General features: G+C 44.2%; 1 protein-coding gene across 1 annotated transcript in view; it reads right to left on the bottom strand.

Moving 5' to 3' along the window:
* The window catches only part of LOC121162047 (zinc finger protein 510-like), a 136597-nt gene extending 120145 nt beyond the window's left edge, over window positions 1–16452 (bottom strand). The window contains exons 1-6 of the mRNA XM_040988855.1: window positions 15468–16452; window positions 12566–12627; window positions 6894–7020; window positions 6590–6682; window positions 2149–3004; window positions 1704–2094 (exon numbers count right to left, since the gene is read on the bottom strand). Coding sequence (XP_040844789.1) covers window positions 1704–2094; window positions 2149–3004; window positions 6590–6682; window positions 6894–7020; window positions 12566–12627; window positions 15468–15525 — 1587 coding nt within the window. The 5' untranslated portion in view covers window positions 15526–16452. The remainder of the gene's footprint in view (window positions 1–1703; window positions 2095–2148; window positions 3005–6589; window positions 6683–6893; window positions 7021–12565; window positions 12628–15467) is intronic.
* Between the last annotated feature and the right edge of the window lie 2951 nt (window positions 16453–19403).

Here is a 19403-nt window from a genome sequence, read left to right as displayed (position 1 = left end):
CCGAGCACACATGAACAGGACCGGGGGGGCGGGGCCTGCTGTGTGCAGGGGCAGTAGTGGCTGACTTGCAGTCTCCTCCTCGGGGTGGGATGGGACAGGAGCAGCTGTAGCTGGAACACCCATCGCTGCATTCTAGCCCAGATGCAGGGCAACAGCTACACATGTGGCTTTGCCACCAGGGGGAGCTCTTTCATTCTGAGTGGGTGTCTGGGGTTCAAGCTCAATGGAAATCGAATCTCAATTCACAAAGGGCCTTGTGGATGTGGAACATGTTTTAACAAAGTGAGGGAGAAAATTTAAAAAGATATTAAGCACACAGAGCTGCTGTAACACTTGTCCCTATCTTATCTATATATGACTATCTGCAAATAGTTCAGTGAAATAAAAAAGGTGTTAGTATAGGCCAAATAAGTGAGTCCAGTCAGGCTACAATTACAGCGTAACCTGCTTCAACAGAATCTAAGAGAAATGACCAAAGGAAAAAAAATGCCAAAACGCTGCTCAAAAATCACGCGAAGAGCCCACACTTCCAGCCATGCTGACCCCTGGCTCCCAGCATGTTTGCCTGATAAACACAGACTCCCTATAAGCAGCTCCAGGCTCATGCACAAACAAGTCTGTGCTGACCACGGTCAGGAAGGTCACCGAGTGTCGCTCCCTAGGCAACACACTCGGAATGCAAGGCTGGAGGAAAAAGAGCCTCACGGCTGACACAGAGGAGCCCTGCGACTCATCTGTGCCCAACAGCCGCTCTGTCGCACAGCAGAAGTAGCGACGGGCAGCCAAACTTATGAGTAAATGGTGAAGGTAGTATCTGAAATATAGTCTGATGCTTACCTGTTCCTAAGCTACATATGTGAAAGCAGGGACCTATTACTAGGAAGGGGAGGTTGAACATGCAGGCTGTAAGTCTAAGAGTAGAGTTGACACTGAAGATCACGCAGCCAGTTTCTCACATACAGGAACACTCCTTCCCAAAACAGTTGTTCGACCTGCTGAGTGCCATTTCTGACAGGCTTGTCCATCTTAATGACAGAGTGCCTCCTCTGTGTTACTTTGCTAACAACTAGTTCAGTCTGACTTTATAAGAAAATGTTTTTGCAATATTCATTACATTCATTTATTTTCTTCTGGAATCTTTTTTTCCCCCTCAAAAAAGATGCATTTATTTATTTGAAAGGCAGAGTGACAGGGACAGGGAGAGACAGAGAAAGAGAGAGATCTTCCATCTGCTGGTCGACTCCCCAAAGGCCTGCAACAGCCAGGGCTGGGGCAGATGGAAGCCATGAGCCCGGAACTCCATCGGAGTCTTCCATATGGTTGCCAGGCACCCAAGTCATCGGGACATCATCTGCTGCCTCCCCGTGTGTACTATTAGGAAGCTGGATTATAAGTGGAGCGTCTGGGACTTCAACTAGCTCTCTGATATGGGATGGAGGCATCCCAATGGGCAGCTTCACATCCTGGGTCCCAGTGTCTCCTCCGCTCCGGTGAATGTTTTGATGCTTGTTGAGATGCGACTTCTGGCAAAAGCCTTTTCCACATTCCTTACACTCATAGATTTTCTTACCTGCATGGATTCTTTGATGAATCCTGAGGTTTGACTTCTGGCAAAAGGTTTTGGCACACTCTTTACACTCATAGGACTTTCCTACTGTTTGAAGTTTCTCATGCCTAACAAGGCCTGACTTGCGGGAAAAGGCTTTTCCACACTCATTACACCCATACGGTTTCTCTCCCGTATGAGATCTCTGATGGATGATCAGGTATGACTTCTGGTAAAAGGCTTTCCCACATTCATTGCACGGAAAAGCTTTCCCCTCCGTGTGAGTTCTGCGATGGATAAGTAGATTTGACTTGAGATAAAAGGCTTTTCCACAGTCGTTACATTCAAAGGGTTTTTCCCCTGTGTGAGTTTGCTGATGCCTGCTCAGGCTCGTCTTCCTGAAGAACGTTTTCCCACACTCATTGCACTCATAGGGTTTTTCCCCAGTATGTGTTTGCTGATGCATGATGAGGTTTGCCTTCCTGCAGAACTTCTTTCCACAATCACTACATTCATAGGGTTTGCCCCCTGTGTGAGTTTGCTGATGCCTACAGAACAGAGACCAGTGGTAAAATGACTTCCCACACTTTTTGCATTCGTACAATGTTCTCTGATGCTGCGAGAGAGATGACTTATAGAAGAAGGTTTTCCCACACTCTTTACATTCGTATAGTTTCTCACCTGTGTGCAGTCTCTGATGTGTCCGGAGGCTCGACTTTCGGCAGAAGGTTTTCCCACAGTCACTGCATTCGTAGGGCTTTTCCCCGGTGTGAATTCTCTGATGAATGATAAGATCTGACTTCTGGTAAAAGCTTTTTCCACATTTATTGCATTCATTGTTCTTTTCCTCCGTGTGAGTCCTCTGATGGCGATGGAGGTTTGACTTGCGGCAAAACGTTTTCCCGCACTCATTGCACCAATAGGACTTCTCCGACGAGCTAATTCTGTGCTGGACAGTAAAGTTTGGCTTACAGATGAAAGGTTTCTCACAATCACTACAGTTACATGGGTTTTCTCCTGTATGTGTCCCCTGATGTGCTATAAGATCTGACTTGTGTGTATAGAACATTGCTTCGCTGTTGAAGGTATTTCTTTGTACACTGTGTTCAAAAATGTGTGGCAATGTCTGGATGCTTTGATGCTGACTGGGATACTCACAATATCTGAGGGATTTCCAAGGGACAATAGAGCCATCGAGTTTCTCTCCAGAGCACAGATCATCATGCTCATTAAGCAGAAAAGTGCTCTGACATGCATTGTATTCCTCAGGCCCCATTCCTGCATAATTCCCATCTTTCATTATCAATGTTGACATATGGCTGGATTTTAAATTAAGTGGTTCCCCTAATTCATCCCTCTCCTTGACTGACGTGCTATTGTTTGTGAATAAAACTTGCCACATAATCATGTCTTGAATTTCACGACTGGTCCCAATCTGGTCATCTATTTGTTGGATAACTGCAATGAGAAAAAAAAAATACATTTATCATCAGCTAAGTATTCCTTTTGGAATACTCATACAAAGGTTAAATAGTTTCTTCCTGTTGCCAGTGCTGTGACACCATGGGTGAAGTTCATCTGCTGCAGAGCTAGCATCCCATATGGGTACAGATTTGAACCCTGGCTGCTCCACGCATGACCCAGATTCCTACAGATGCACTTGGGAAACCAGCAGCAGCCCCAAGACCTGAGGCCCCTGCCACCCACATGAACAGCCCGGAAGAAGCTCCTGGCTGCTGACTTTGGTTTGGCCCGGCCCTGGTCATTCCATCTATTTCGGGAGTAAATCAGGAGAAGGAAGATTTGTCTCTTCTCTCCATTAACTGTCTCAAATGAACTGATAAAGTAAATATTTTTTGGAAGCTTCTTTCTTGAACCAGGAGCACTGGCTCAAGTTCTGGTTGCTCACTTCTGATCCTGTTTAAGCTAATGCACCCAGGAAAGCAGCAGAAAATGGTCCAAGTGCACGGGGCCCTATCACCCAAACAGGTTAGTTCCAGCATTCTAGGTGCAGCTTGACCTAAACCTAGTCATTGCGGTAATTGAGTAAGCCAGTGAACAGAACATTCTTTCCCCTGCACCCCACCATCTGTCTTGCCCTATTTTCCCTGTAATCCTGCCTTTCCGGTAAATAAGTCTATAACAAGTGTCTTCCTATCATAGTGACATAAAATGCTTAAATATCAACAAGAGTTTTCCATTAATGACAATAAATGGTTTTACTTCTAGTAAACTTTATTACATTACATTATATTCATGTAAAATTACATGAGCAGATTTTCCAATGTGAAATCTTGATGTTTTATGTTTTAGTTTTCCTTTTAACTAATGGGAAGCTAGTTAGTTAAAATATTTATCTACTGCCTGCCTGTAGTATGAGGCTGAGAACATTTTATCAGCCATTTTCTCCATTCCCTTTCTCTACATTTTTCTTCATGCTTTTTGCTCTTCTTTCAGCATTAAAAATGTCAAAGGTGTGGATCAGACCTTAATGGGGGCAGGAGGCCCCTCTGTGTCTGTCACTTAAACAGGAACAGGCTTAGGAACAAAATCTGCACCTATGTTCACCCACCTTTCTGGTTCCCCAGGCAATGGCGGTAGGCATTTGTAGCAATTCTCCCAATACCCGATCTTCGCATCCCCACATTTCATTAAAATAGCAATCATTATATCCCCAAAGAAAGTTGACATCTTTTGCTTCTCAGACTCTTATCAGGCACAAGATTTGGCCTGCTACCCTTATCTCTTTAATTTTTAGAATGATTTTGGAATACAGATTTTGAAATAATACTGTTGAATGTAGAGTTGGAGAATACTAACTTTAAGATGCACTCCTCAACCAACCTGAGACCTTTAGCTCTGCTGATCGACTCGGGCCAGACTCTTGGCTCCTGGCCAACACCAGGATCAAGATTCTCTAAGGTTTTGTGCTGCTTCCCACTTGGCATCAAAATTTCTGAAGACGCATCATACAAACTTCATTCCTAGATCTCTCGCCTCATGTTCTCAAGTAGAAAATATAGTTAGGCGTTAAACAGCAAATTCAGGGGCGAGCATTTGCAAAGAGGTTAGTCACCGACTGGGCTACCTGCCTGCCATCTTGGAGTACCTGGTTTGGACTCTGGTTCTTTTGTTGCCAGTGAAGCTTCTCGTTAACACACATACTAGGAAGCATACAATGATAGTTCAAGTGCTTGTGCCACTGCCACCCTTTGTGGGAGACCCGAACTAAGCTCTGGACTCATGGAATTGACCAAGTCCAATTCTTGCTGTTGCTGCAACTCAGGGGCTGGTCTGTTCCCCTGTCATTCAACAGCTGGAGCTGAGACAATCCAAAGCCAGGAGCCAAGGAGATTCTTCTGGGTCTCCCACACAGGTGCAGGGTCCCAGGGCTTTGGGTCATCCTCCACTACTTTCCCAGGCCACAAGCAGGGAGTTAAATGGGAAGTGGGGCAGCTGGGAATACAAACTGGTGCCCATATGGGATCCTGGCACTTGCAAGGGGGAGGATTAGTTAATTGAGCCATTGTGCCAGGCCCTGTTTCTCTGTCTCATTTGCTGTTATTCTTTTAAGTAAAATTTAATAAATAATTTAAAAATAAATATATTAGCTTTGAGCTATAGTTTTGTTAAAATATTAACATAAATGTTATTTATTTATATTATATATTCAACATAAATATATTTTATAAATATATTAGCTTTGATCTATAATTTTGTTAAAAGATTTGTTCATTTACTTAACAAGGTAGAGTTACAGAGGCAGAGAGATACAGAGATCTTCCATCCGCTGGCTCATTCACCAAATGGCTGCAATGACCAGGCTGGGCCAGGCCGGAGCCAGGAACCAGGAGCTTCTTCTGCATCCCCCAGATGGATGGCAGGGGCCTAAGGATTTGGGCCATCTTCTGTTGCTTTTTCCCAGGCCATTAGCAGGGAGCTGAATTAGAAGTGGAGTAGCTTGGGCCCAGCGTGGTGGCGCAAGTGGTTAAGGTCTTCGCCTAGCACGCCCGGGATCCCATATGGGCGCCGGTTCTAATCCCGGCAGCCCCACTTCCCTTCCAGCTCCCTGCCTGTAGCCTGGGAAAGCAGCAGAGGACGGCCCAAAGCTTTGGGAACCTGCACCCGTGTGGGAGACCCAGAAGAGGCTCCTGGCTTCGGATCGGCATAACATCGACCGTTGCGCTCACTTGGGGAGTGAATCATCGGACGGAAGATCTTCCTCTCTGTCTCTCCTCCTCTCTGTATATCCACCTTTCCAATGAGAAAATAATAAAAATAAATCTTTAAAAAAAAAAAAAAAAAGAAGTGGAGTAGCTGGTACTTGAACTGGTGTCCATATGGAATGCTGGTGCCACAGGTGGGTATCTAACCCACTGCGTCACAGCACCAGCCCCTTTGTACTTATTTTTAACAATATTAATGCATACTGTCTATATTGTATTTTATACCCCCCTATGTTACATGGTGAATTCAGAAAATTTTCATATCAAAATAAGGTAATCCAAGGTAAACAATTTGTGGGTCTCTAAAATGCCCTCCTTCCACAATCCTTCCAAAGAGAACACACACCATGTTTTTCCCTATTCTATTGTCCTGGCAAACAATAACTGCTTTTCCTCTTAAGAGAATGCTCTTTAAGTGAAGACACATCTGGTGCATTCCAGGGCTATTCACACAGCTGCTGCTGAAGATCAGTGCCTATCAGCTGTGCTATTAGCAAGCACTGGAAGAATAAATACACGAAGGCCGGCCCCGAAGATAACAGAGCACAAAACAGAGAAAGAGCAGAGAACACACACAGTGCAGCTGACCGAGAAAAACATCTAAGAAGAGACAGAGAGCAGTCCGATCGTTGGTGTATCATAGAAAATATTGATTAGTAAGGACACCCAAAAAAGACGGGCCCTTTCTGGAGCTTGTGGAAGGCCTGCATCTGGTTCCGGAGCCAGCTGTGCACAGGGCTGGCCTCTGAAGGGCTCGACACAGGCAGCCTCCGCTGAGCATCCCTCCACCCAGCCTCCCCGCCCAGGATGCACTCACCTGGCAGGTTCTGGGTTAGGGGGTCTTCCACAATCCATGGCTCTGCTCCCTGTTCCAACTTGAGGATAACCTCTGGTTTGGAAATGCAACATCCTATTAACAGGAAACAACACAGAACTATGCCAAACTGCTTAGTCAGGACCTTTCAGAATGACAAGGAGCGAGCTGCGGAAGCTCAACAATGGGAACCCCTTGCTGAATGCAGAGCATTCTTACATTCCTCGTGGCCTGGAATCGTGCACCTAACTGACACTCCAGTGCCGATTTCTTTGTCAAACAGGAAGTGACCGGCAGTCCCACTCACCCAAGCACATCAGGCTGCTGTACGTCTCCAGCATCACCTCCTTGTAGAGAGTTCTCTGAGCACTGTCCAGCTCCTGCCACTCCTCCCAGGTGAACGACACGGCCACATCCTCAAATGACACAAATACCTGTACGACAACACATTTAAACACTCAGTATACCAGCTCGGAGTCACACAGCAGAGTGGGAATGCATTCTTCTGTGTCTGTCCTCTACTCAGCTCGCTCGGTATCACGTAAGAACGAGAAAATCACACCAAAATATCTTGCTTTGGTATTAATGCTGTGGTTCTAGAAAAGACTACAATCATTTCCCTCGATATCTGGAATTCGCCTTCCTAGAAAGAAAAGAATGAAAACAACGGATTCCCAAAACAACTCACCGTTTCATAGTAAGACATAAACATGAACACTTGCCAACTTTACCCAAAGGCCAGAGCTACTCAGATCTTCTACACAAACATGTTCTCATGATCACGAGGCAAGGGAAACCAGCGACACACAACAGGCGGGTGGAACTGCCATGAGAGCTAACGGCAGCGAAGCCTTTGTGCAGAAGGAACACATCCTGGTACACACTCCTCGTAAGGGAATCACGTGAGCAGGTGTGCATTCCTCTCCAGGCTTTGGACCAATGACATACGAACGGAAATGACGAAAACCAACCAGATCCATGGCGGACAAGGTGTTTGAATCAACAAAACAAAAGAAACATCACTAACAATAATACTATCGTTATAGTAGTAGTCTTATTCAATGGGCAAATATTGGTAATAGTTGACGCAAGGGAACTGGTATGTGTAAGGATACTTAGAAAAGTTCTTAACTTTTGAGGCATTTGAGCTTGCAGTAAAGGTGCCTGTTGGAACGGCCCCATCGCACACTGAGTCCCTGGATTGATTCCAGGTCCTTGCCACAGTGCCCACGAGAAAGCAGAACACCTGGAGTAAGACATGGTCTCCCACCGTTGGTTTGGTCCAATCCTGGATCTTGAAGGGGACTGAATAAATGGTTTGGCTCAGCCTGTCTGCCTCTTTCAGTAACTCTTTTTCACAAATGAATTAGGAAATAAATAAATAAATAAAAATCTAAGAGTTCATGATGAATTAAAAATTGGTTATATAGGTGTAAAACTTTAACTGGATATAAAAATGTGACATATATATATAAAAATGATGAAATACTACTCAGCTATTTAAAAAAATAAAGTTCTAACACTTGCAACAAAGAGATGGAATGGGAAATCATTACTCTAAGTGAACTAAACAAAGACTTCATGATTCTTCCCACATATGGAAATTAATACAGGGAAAGCATAAGAATGTGTGGATATCACATTATCTGGTGTATATATATAATGTCTTCAGAGAATTACATGATCTACATAATATCATACTCCCCTTTCCCCACTTTATGATCACTGACCTCCCATGCTATGTGATATTAATAACCTTTCAAGAAAAATATGCATGAATATAATAGCTACATAAAAATGAATATAATAAATAAGTATTAAACCTTTAAAATATGACTTTTTGAAAAGAAAACAGATGCCTTAGCATGTATATGTTTATTTCTTCAGACACACAATGTAAAATATTACAATGCAATTTGTACTATGTAATGCTTTTAAAATGAAAATCTAAATTAAAAAAAAACTCTTGGAGTGTGAATTATAAGAATCCTTCAAAATATTCAATAAATGTATATGCATTAATAACTTTTAGACAAATATACTTAGTCTACTGAAAACTTCATGAGTGGATTTGATTTTCATGATTAATTTTGTATCTTGCTTGTTCACAAACAAAATTGTATTTAAAAATTTACACCATGTAGGTTATGGGTATACACCTTATAGAATCAAAGAGAATTCCATCATATTTATAGACCAAATTGTGATAAAGCTTTCTGCCAGACAACATAAGTCAGAAATTACGTGATTGGAGGAGTGTTGCTTTATTCTAAGGGAACAGCCTTCTTTGAGTCTGGCTGTTCCACCTCTTAAGTTGATGCGGCAATCTAGAACAATCCACACTGAGGAGCATGGCCAAAACAGTGATCAATCTGAATGCTTAACCTTGGCAACATAAGAATACGGACTCAGAGTTGGCCATTTCTTTCTGCTTCCTCCTTACCAAAATGTGGCAATCTCCAACCGAAAGCACTCTGGCTGGCAAGTCCAATGCCTCGGACAGGCTCTCTGTCCTCACTCATTTGTTTATTTGTTTATTTTGGTGGCTAGAATGACAGTTCAGCCTAAGCTCTTTCCCTAGTTTTTAATTTCATATCGCTAGGTACTAAGCAAATGTGTTCCAACAAATCAATAAACAAAAAAGGCAAATGAAAATGCACGCAGTTTTGCCAGAAGATGCATTTTAGATGAAGATTTTGATGACCCCCCTCATATATGTTTCATGATACTAGTAATTAATAATATTAGTAATTCATATTAGTGTTGCTGTTTAAGTCAAATAATCTTATAGACTTTAGGCTTTAGGGAAAGTGGATAGAAAAGAGACTATGTCACTTACTAAGCACTGCACTCGGCAGAACCAGATGACAATGCTGAAGTCAGGGAAAAGGCCAGTTCACAAACAAGGAAGAAAAGGAACAGGAAGATGTGGTCATGTGGAACCGGAAATTCTCACAGGAGCTTGCTGAATCTGTGTCCCATTCAAAGGGCAAGGAACACTAAAATCGCTGGCTCCATGAAGTTCAAAATCGCCACGCTGCAGTGGGATACTACCTTTGAGAGTGACTCTTCCACTCACTCCTCTTTCTTTTCTTCACATACAAGGTTTGTTCCAATTTTGTGACTCGTGCCCTACCCTTGTACATTTGGTATAGAAGAGTTGGGTGACTTCTCTTTTTAGATTCCAAGACCTAGATGAAAAAAAGCCACACCTGGACGCCATCTGGTTCCTGATCTCATTTGGGGAATCTGGACTTGGAATGCAAAGTGGTAGACAGCTGTGTCTCTAGCTATAGACCATTTTATGGTACACGTGCAAGGGGAGGAATTCCAGTATGTGTGACCTCTGTCGCATGTCAGTGCTGTTTCCTTTGAGAAGGTCATATACACTCATTCTGACCCCGGAACTCGAGCAAGATCACCCAGTTTTACATGACAAGTGAGAGCGAAAGTCACTGCGTCACTTCTGGGATCACAACTGTATCGCTGCTTTCTTTCCCTTCACTACAAGGACCAACAATATTTCAATGAAGAGATTTCCATTGTTCTGAAGTGAGAATAAGATTTGACCCACCTCTTGAACATATAAAACTTCAGAGATTGGTGTCATTAGTTGGAAAAAATAGAAACGACATCACTGCCCCTGACATTCTGAGAATCCCAGAAAAAAAAAATACAAGACAATCAGAAAAGATAATTTTCAAACACAGAATGTTACGAGTCTATAGGCTGGACCCATGAACTTCATCACTAAGGGTGGGGAGACGCCACTGCAACAGAAACTCAACATTCAGAAGTGATACACAGAAAATTCAAGAAATCGGGTGTTTGAATATCCACACTTCTCAGAGAAAGACCCAAAGGATGCTTTATTTAGCAACTAAAATGCCAACAGGGATGCCCATTTTTGTGCCACTGTTCAAATCTCAGCTCTGTTCCCAATCTCAGCTTTTTACTAATGGGCAGCCTAGGGTAGCAATGGTTCAACTGGTTTATAGTCCTGGGTCCTGGGTGAGTCCTGGCTCTGACCTGGCCCAGCCCTGGTCCCTGTGCACATCTGAAGCGTGCACCAGAAAGAGGCAGCTCTCTTGGTCTCTGCCTCTCAAATGAGTAAAACTTCACAATAAAGTCAAGATAAACAGATCAGTCCCCAAACATCGTAATTATCTTGTAAACAATGACTATCTTCATTTAAAAAACTGCAAAGATTCAATATCCCAGTGCAAAATGAACTGAGGATCACAATCCACTCTTTACTCTCCAATAATGCAAAGTCAAACTAAATCAATCAATGAGAAAAACAAACATCAAAATGTTGGCAATTTAAAATTTATATAAGGCTGTTTTTGGAAAAAAAAAAAAAGATTTATTTATTTTTATTGGAAAGGCAGATCAGATTTACAGACAGAAAGAGAAACGAAGATCTTCCATCCGCTGGTTCACTTCCCAAACAGCTGCAACAGCAGGAGCTGAACTGAGCTGATCTGAAACCAGGAAGTAAGAGCTTCTTCCGGGTCTTCCATGCAGATTCAGGGTCCCAAGGCTTTGGGCCATTCTCTGCCCAGGCCACAAGTAGGGTGTGTAGGATGGGAAGCTGAGCAGCCTAGACACAACCAGCACCCATATGGGATCCCAAGGCTTGACAATGAAGATTTAGGCACTGACCCATCACACCAGGCCCTAAGAACGTGTTTTGTGAACCAGCAGATAAACATAATCCTATTTGCTCAATTCTCAAAAATATGTGTCGCATCAGATAGATTTGCCACTTCTACTGCAGTTAACTCTTTCAGAAGCCACTATGAATTAGCACCTATCTGACCGACTGTGCAGCGGATGAGCATCATAAATAGAACTATCCTTCTGGAAATTTCCTATCACCTGGATTGTATAACAACTTGAATGCAAAAATCATAAACTCATTATAGTTCTTTTTGAGACCAGCTTCTCTTTCCTATAAAGAACATAAAAGCAAATAAACAAAAACATCAGGAGTTGGCCCCAGATGACATAGAACCTGAGGAAGAAGGGAGCCTAGGAAAAACTAAATTTCAGTGGTTTTGGTCAAGGTTAGTTTGGTAATAATACTGTATATTAATTCTGAGAAAAGAAAACAGCAGTGAGATAATGAAAAACACTATCAAAGAAGAATTTCCAAGTGACGAACAGGGGCAGTAATTACAAACGCAGCAGAGGACTCTGGGAAGAGAAAGATCTGAAAATAGTCTTAAGAATTGACTGCAACTTAAGTGACTGGTAAACTTCTGAAGAACTGAATTAAATTAAAACTACATGCAGTGGGTTGCAGTGCACACGAGCAATGGAAATATCTGCCCAAAAATGGTCATTGTGGGCAATCCGTAGTGAAATCTACAATCAGACTAGCTGAGGGACATACATGGAGAGCTAGTCCAAGAGTCTCTCCTTGTCTGGCTCTGTCCATGAACAAGTCACAACCTTCCACACGCTGCCTGGGACCACACACTGACAGCAAGTCTATGCTCCCTGCAGGCATTTGGGGGAAAACACACAGAAGCACAAAAACAAAAGCAGACAGGATCTGACACTCAGATCAGAGAAACCTGAATGAATAATATGTTTTTTAAGGATTAAATTCCTCCTCCTCCAGCAGAGTTGCTAAGTGTCCATTTCGAGGTTGGTAATAAGACACCGTCCACTACACCGACGTAACCAATAAAAGTTTCAGACTAAATAGCCCAAGCGAATTTAGCATGTTCTCAGGGGCCAATTTAAATCAGGTAACAAAATCCGTCTTTTTTTTGGCTATGGTATCAGAAAGTTCAATTAGCACTCAACCTAGAAGGTTCTAAGGGCTTAGAGCCAAGCAAACTCTATGTTGTTTAAGTCCGTTTCTCTGACAGCAAATATTATTTACTTTTGTTTCCCATTTTAATCAAGGAATCCTTATAATGTTGCTAAAACGTAGCATAAAAATGAACCGAGAGATAAGCAACTTACTGGAGATGGATTCATTGTTTTCTCTGCACTTGGAAACAGGTGTGAAGACTCTAGAGTTCTACCTGCAAGAGGAAAGAAGTGAGGACTCTGTTAGAGAGAAAACCGTTTGTTTTGACGCCATGTTCTATTGGGCAAATCAGGACTGCCATTAAAGGGGACAACAGATTCATTCACTGCATACAAGAATACAAAAAAATTCTGTAGGAAAACAGACTCACATAACTAAAGGGGATCATTGAAAGAGAATCCACACTTTGATTAATTGATGTACACAAGTTATCATTAGGTCAATCAAAAAACATATTCGCTGATTTTATAAAAACAAATATTAATGCCAAGAAATAATGAAAAACTTTTACAGATGGTTGTGCAAATAAATTATAGTATGCCACCGGAAGGAATGTCAGATTACCATTAAAATTTGCAACATTGAAACAAAGATAGGAGCTTGCTTGAGCAGCACAGATACTAAAACTGGAATGATACCAAGATCAGCGTGTGCAGAGTATGAGCCATTTTCCTGTTTAGACAGAGGTACCCTCAAAGGCCCATTTCTAATACTTCCATTAGGATACTCCTTCCTTCCAATTTCAGAAAAAAAAAAAATCCATACTGTAATATGATTTTTTTCCCTCTAAAGATTACCCAGGGAAAATAGTCGTGAGACAGTCTACTTTCCCAGTAATTATTCCAAAAGACACATCTTCCTTTATATACGCCCTCACTGGGGACTACCACACAATGATTTTTGAGTTTTGCCATTCACTAAATTTAGCCATGGGCATTCGCGCACAAAAAACACAGTTTTTCAAAATACTTGCTTATTTGAGCTCCATGTTTTGGGAGTGGCTGGGGGGGAGGAGGGAAGGATACTGTTATCCTATGAAGTAGCATGGGACTTGCCTGTGGGACACAGAGGCCTTACCCCAAACCTAGCTACCATAAACCACTTGGCATGTGGGTCACACCACCTTCAAAGACCCAGCCCCCATCTGGGCACCGGTTCACTGAGTGATCTTGGGATCTGTCCGCAGAGCTTGTTCTAGAATGCTGACGCCCAATGACAAAGTGTTACTATCAAAATTGGTGGGTTTTGCACATAAACTGCCGATGCATACTGGCGAAAAGGGGAGAAAAGATTGAATCATGTGCCCAATGCCATCAACGGAATTTCACAATCACACCTCCAAGTGTTCACAGACACGATGAATGTCACGCAGAGGGACGCTGGCGAGGCGTGGGCATTAACAAAGGCCTTGTGCATCACACGCAGAAACTGTCGGAAGAGGCCTGAGCCGACGGCGTTTTAAACATTCTTACACGTGATCTCTGTGTTGTGTTTTACTTATATGTTAAAAAGGTAATTTGCGATCGAGGTGTGATTATTGTGCCATTTGAAAACAAAACAGATAAACAAACAAAAAAACAAGAAATTTAGCTCACTAATTTGCTGTTGCCAAGAACAGAAAACCACAGAAGTGGGAATGATTTTCTTCCTGACGTAAGAAAAATCTGTATTATTAACATTTCAGGCTCACACAATCCCCAGTTCAGTGCTGGGAGACAAGCCATAGGCACATTCAAGGAAAACTTCTTAAATACCACCTGCTCTAAACACACTACAGTCCCTGAACCTGATCTCAAAAGCAAACACGCCTTTTTAACCAACCAGAAACGGTGTGTTTGACATTTATAAAAAATGTAATGCTGGGCCATCTTTCATCTTTCTTAGATGGAAATATCCTGACAAATCTTCCCCGAGATACTAAAAAAAAAAAAAACCCCTCAGACATAAACACATCTCTAGAAACTCTCTAGAAACTAAAATGTGTTGACAGACTAGGGAGACAGGTCCTGATTCTAGAAATACTGCGAGCAGCACGGATGTACCCTGAGGGAGGAGCCTGGGGCAGCGGGTAGACAGATTTTTCAGACTTTACAATTATTCCTTGTCGCAGGTCACACCTTCAAACCCCCTCGAGGAATCTCCCAGGCTCTTCCCTACCTTTTCCAAACTACTATCAACTCTGCTCCGAGAACTTGCAAGATCACCACTTGAGAGATTATAGGGTGTTACAACACAACACCCATCAAGCCTTGTCCACTCTGGGCCCTGCAGAGCCAGGAGCTTCACTTTTTTCTAGGACATTGCGCCTATGTTTGAAGTACTGGGGAAACGGTTCCAGACAGGGGGCTATTCTTGCAGGTGGAATTTCCATCCAAGATGCCTCCTCCTTTGAACAGCCCGAGAACTACTTTCTCGCAAAGCTGATGGAATCACCAGCCACGTCCCCCGCGTCGGCGGCACGGAACTCACAAGAGAGAAACCAGAACTTTCCCATGAAAGCCCACGGATGCAACACAACACCGGGAGACTCGGTGTGCACGGTATTCCGCAGCGATTTCTCTGGAAATTTCCAGGCATCCACTGCGGTGGCTAAGACGGTCACCTTACAGACGGATAAAGCCATGTGCAACGCGGCTGTGGCAGGCTCCCTCCCAGCCAGAACAAGGGCACACTCCACACACTGCGCGCTCACACCATCTGTTCACCCACCCCTCACCATCTGTTCAGCCACCCTCTCTCCTGGCTGAACCGTTCCTTTAGAGCAAAGCTTCTCGAAGCGGCTTCTATGTACGCTGGAGGGACACTCCCTGTTTCCTGGCAGTGCTCTCACTTCGGAGCGTTCCCTTCTCCAGCTCCAAACGGCACAATTCTGACCCTGGGGACAGATTCTGGGATCCAGCCCAGATCCGCCACTCCCGTACCTCAATGCCAGATCCTGCCCCCCTCGGAGACCCACTGGCTTTTCAGCGTCCAAGGACGGCGGCCATCCCGCCTCCCAGGAGCCCCCCTCGCCCCACAAAAGGCTTGCAGGGATCCTCTTTTGTCCTCACCAACCTTCCGGGACGGTCTCCAACCGCAGAGTCCGCACAACACCGTGGACAGAGCCGAGCATCTGGAATTTCCTGGAGGAAGATGGCGGGAGTGGGCGGGGAGGCACATGCGCAGAAGGAATCTGGAAGAGTTTTCCCTGGGCCCTGCCCTGGTGAAGTCATGGGAGGGTGGGACTACATTTCCCACAATTCCCTGCGCCTCTTTGTTAGGATACGGAGACCACGATGGCTCTAGTCTGTGGGGTGTCAGCGCCGCAAATCCTCCGTTGCGCACGGCTTTGACGACTGCTTGTTGCGCTCTCTTCGTTAATAATGCTTGCTCGGGTGCCGGTTTCCCATCTCCGAGCGCCAGTAGTTCAGATCGACTGCTCTGCTTCTGATCTGGTTTCCAGGATAATGTGCCTGGGAGGAGGCAGTGCAGCGAAAACAAGTGTCGCAGACTTGGCCGGCTCCAGAATTCAGCTTGGCTCGCCCCCGACTCTCGTGGCCATTTGGGGAGTGAAGTGGCTCTCTCCCGGCCATTTGGGGAGCGGAGTATCTTTCTCTACCACTCTTTCAAGTAAGAGCTAGTTGTTGAAAAAAAAAGTATCACTTGGACAGATTCAGGTTTGAAATAATCACACTATGGACGGAGCATATTTCATAATTGCTTTTTGTAGTTACAAGGTTCTAGTTCTAATTGCATTGCAGTTAGAGAACCCACATCCACTTGCTACAGATGCTTACTAAAGCATGGGGAAAATACACTGCCTGTTGGACTTTGAAATTGCTAAACTTAATATTGCCATGGTGACTTCTAAATTTTTAAAAGATGCTCTATCTCATCTGTTAAAATCATGTGTGACCCATCCGTGGACTGTATTCTATAACAGGAAAATTCTATTTTAGTGCATATACTGAATTGATTAGCTGGGTGAATGAATTCTGAAGTCATTATACGAATTTAAAAATGCTTCTGTCTGATCATGACTTATGTATACACTCCTGAAAATTCTCCTGTCTTAGAGCTGGAGCATATGTGTAGATCAACCCTTTATTGGTTTCTGCCATAAAACGAGGCAAAGAAATCAACACGAGTTTTTCCCAGATCTCCTTTTCCAAGGAGCAAGGACCCGGCTCTTGTGAGCAGCATTGGTGTGGTCTCCAGCAAGGATGGAGCTGAGACCCTGGCTGATGGGTTGTGGATTATGCCTAAGATGTATTTTGTCCTGTCCAAATTCTGGTATCATGTAATATCCCGTAGTGACCTTATTCTGCAAACCGGAGGCCTCAGTCAGTCTCGAACTTCCCATCACAGGTTTTGCCATCTGAGACTGGAGAAGCCATGAGGTGCTGATTAAATCAGATCTCTGATAGGTTCCCTGGAGTAGTGACTCCTCGTGCTCTCCTGAGGAACACGGGTTCCTGCCTTGTGGTCATGTACTTCTAGAAGTGCGAGCTATGCCGGGACTGAAGGTACGGCTTACAGGGGGATCCCCGCGAATAGAGAAAGTGGAAAAAACATTTTTTTTTCTTTTTGCAGTAGGTAATCTTATTTACATGGTGGCAGAATCATTTTACAGTCTTAAAGCAGACATTAACAAATGTCTTATTTTTGTAAGTTATAAAGGATAACAAGACAAAAGCTTCGGAGAAGCATTCTAAATTAAAGTGCCCTCTGACAGCTCAAGGATATGGAGCCATGTTAACCGCAGCAAGCTCCCAGCAGAGGCTCAGGGAAGGGCTGCTGTGCCCCAAACGAATGGCCAGTTGCTTCGACTGCTTTTCTTTGCGAGCAGACTCACAGGCAAAGACAATGACTCCTCTCACTGAATAATTTAAACACTCCTTGGAACTCAGACAGCACTGTTGAGCCTGGAGAACTGAGGCCTCACTGTGGTTGATGTCTGCCTGATAGGGCCACAGTGGGGCTGTGGCTCAGCAGGACAGGAGCCACCAGGGCTAAACAGGGACCAGAACTCAGCCGGGGAGGCTGTGCAGCTGGCCGCTGGGGGGACGGGAGGAGGTGCACCCGAGGGGCTTGCTCCCCCTAGCAAGGGTCTTTACCCACTTGGAGAAGAGTGGAGCCTCTGGTGTTCATCTGTGTTGCCCCAGGCCCCAAGCACCTGCTTCCCAGCAACTCAATGCTGTTGGAAACGTCAGTAACGCTGACCTAGAAAAACCTACCAGGAGTGGAAGGTGCTGGTACGCCGTTTTCCAGTGCTGTGTGGACAATGTCCTTCCCTGCTCCATGTGTATTTCATCCTGTCTACCTCAGGATCTGCCTCTGCTGCCAGATCCTGCGATTCCTTGTCATTCTGTTCTTTACATGACTGTAGGGACATCCATCGCTGCGGCAGTCAACCCAGGGGATGCATTTTCCAGCCAGCCACTTGTCAAGGATTGTCAGTGTGTTGTCTCCTACACACTCCGAGGTCTGGCTAGCCCCCTGCGAGGAGCCTGAACTGTAGAAATTAAGAGGTGTTTGCGCTGCCCCTCCCAAACCCCCTCAACAGGATGGGAATTTCTGTTTCTCATAAGCATCCTCCCGGGTTGCCCATACTTGACTCCTGTAGGCGTGGCCACTGCACCTGCTTCTGCTGGGCCTAACTCCAGCGCAATGGAGCACATCACAAAGGGAGCCGTGTGGACGCTGGCGCTGCTGCAGAAGAGGCAGCAACGCTTGTTGGTGTCAGCCCTGCTCCCTTTACCCATCTCTGATATTCACAGCGAACTCCCAGTTGTGTTGTGAAGAGCGAGAGAAGCCATGCTGGACACAAGGGATGGCAATGTCAGGTACAGAGAGGAGAGACAGAGAGGCAGATCCTCCATCCGACGATTCACTCCCTAAGCAGCTGCAATGGCTGGAGCTGAGCTGATTCAAAGCCAGGAGCCAGGATTTCTTCTGGGTCTTCCACGTGGGTGCAGGGTCCCAAGGTTTTGGGTCATCCTCAACTGCCTTCCTAGGCCACAAGCAGGGAGCTGGATGGGAAGTGGGGCAGCTGGAATTAGAACCGGCACCTGTATGGGATCCCGGCGTGTTCAAGGCAAGGACTTTAGCCACTAGGCTATCGCACCAGGCCTCTGTATAGATTTTTTAACATTAAGTGAGAGAATGCGAAGTATCATACATAGTGTATAAGGGAAGTGTGATTGTCTTCCTGGAACTGTGTCTATGGAATTCATATAATACATTCTCTTTATATTAATAAAAATTAAAAAAAAATCCCTTGAAACGGGGCTCTCTCTATAGTGTTGTTCTAACAGTTTTGTGACAGTTATTGCCAGGCAATCACGCATCGGCACCTTTCCTTTATAACCTCTTCTCATTAGCTCATTTAGCCAAGCTGAAACTAGGAGCTAGCAGTCATGAGCTTCCTCCAAGTCCGCCATGGGGGTGGCAGGAATTCAAGGACTTGGGCCATCTGCTGCTGCTTTCCCAGCTACGTTGGCAGGGAGCTGGATTGGCGACAGAGCAGCCAGGGCTCAAACTGGTGCCCAAATTATAAAAAAAAAATTATAACGCATTAACTAAAATAAAACTGTAGTATAATTACTTTCAAAATTGTATATGTTTTTAAATTTTAGTTAAATAAGATTAGTTACTGAGTTTTTATTAAATTCCAAGATTTTTATGAAATTTTGAAAATCCTTGAGAGCTATCGAACAATGAACACTGCAGAAGATGGTATTGATTTTAAAAAAATAAAAATCTTCTCACCAATTCTTTGAGCTGGGCAGTGTGGTATCCCCTTATAGGTAAGTAGAGAAAGATATACAAAGAATCTTGCCCCTAAGTTTCATCACTAACAAGTGACCCGATTGGAATTTAAGCCATGATTTCTGAATCTGGAGACAGCCATGATCTACTAACCTGTTATTCTGAGCCCACGTGGCACCTCCCACTGCATCTGGCTGATGAATCTGATATTTGCTGAGATAGTACACGTTTATAAGAAAG

This window comes from Ochotona curzoniae, unplaced genomic scaffold, assembly GCF_017591425.1.
Source record: "Ochotona curzoniae isolate NIBS_2020 unplaced genomic scaffold, NIBS_Ocur_1.0 contig_50, whole genome shotgun sequence".
In the NCBI taxonomy this organism is placed as follows: Eukaryota; Metazoa; Chordata; class Mammalia; order Lagomorpha; family Ochotonidae; genus Ochotona; species Ochotona curzoniae.
Note: the sequence above shows the minus strand (reverse complement) of the source record. Positions and strands in the feature narration are given on the sequence as shown.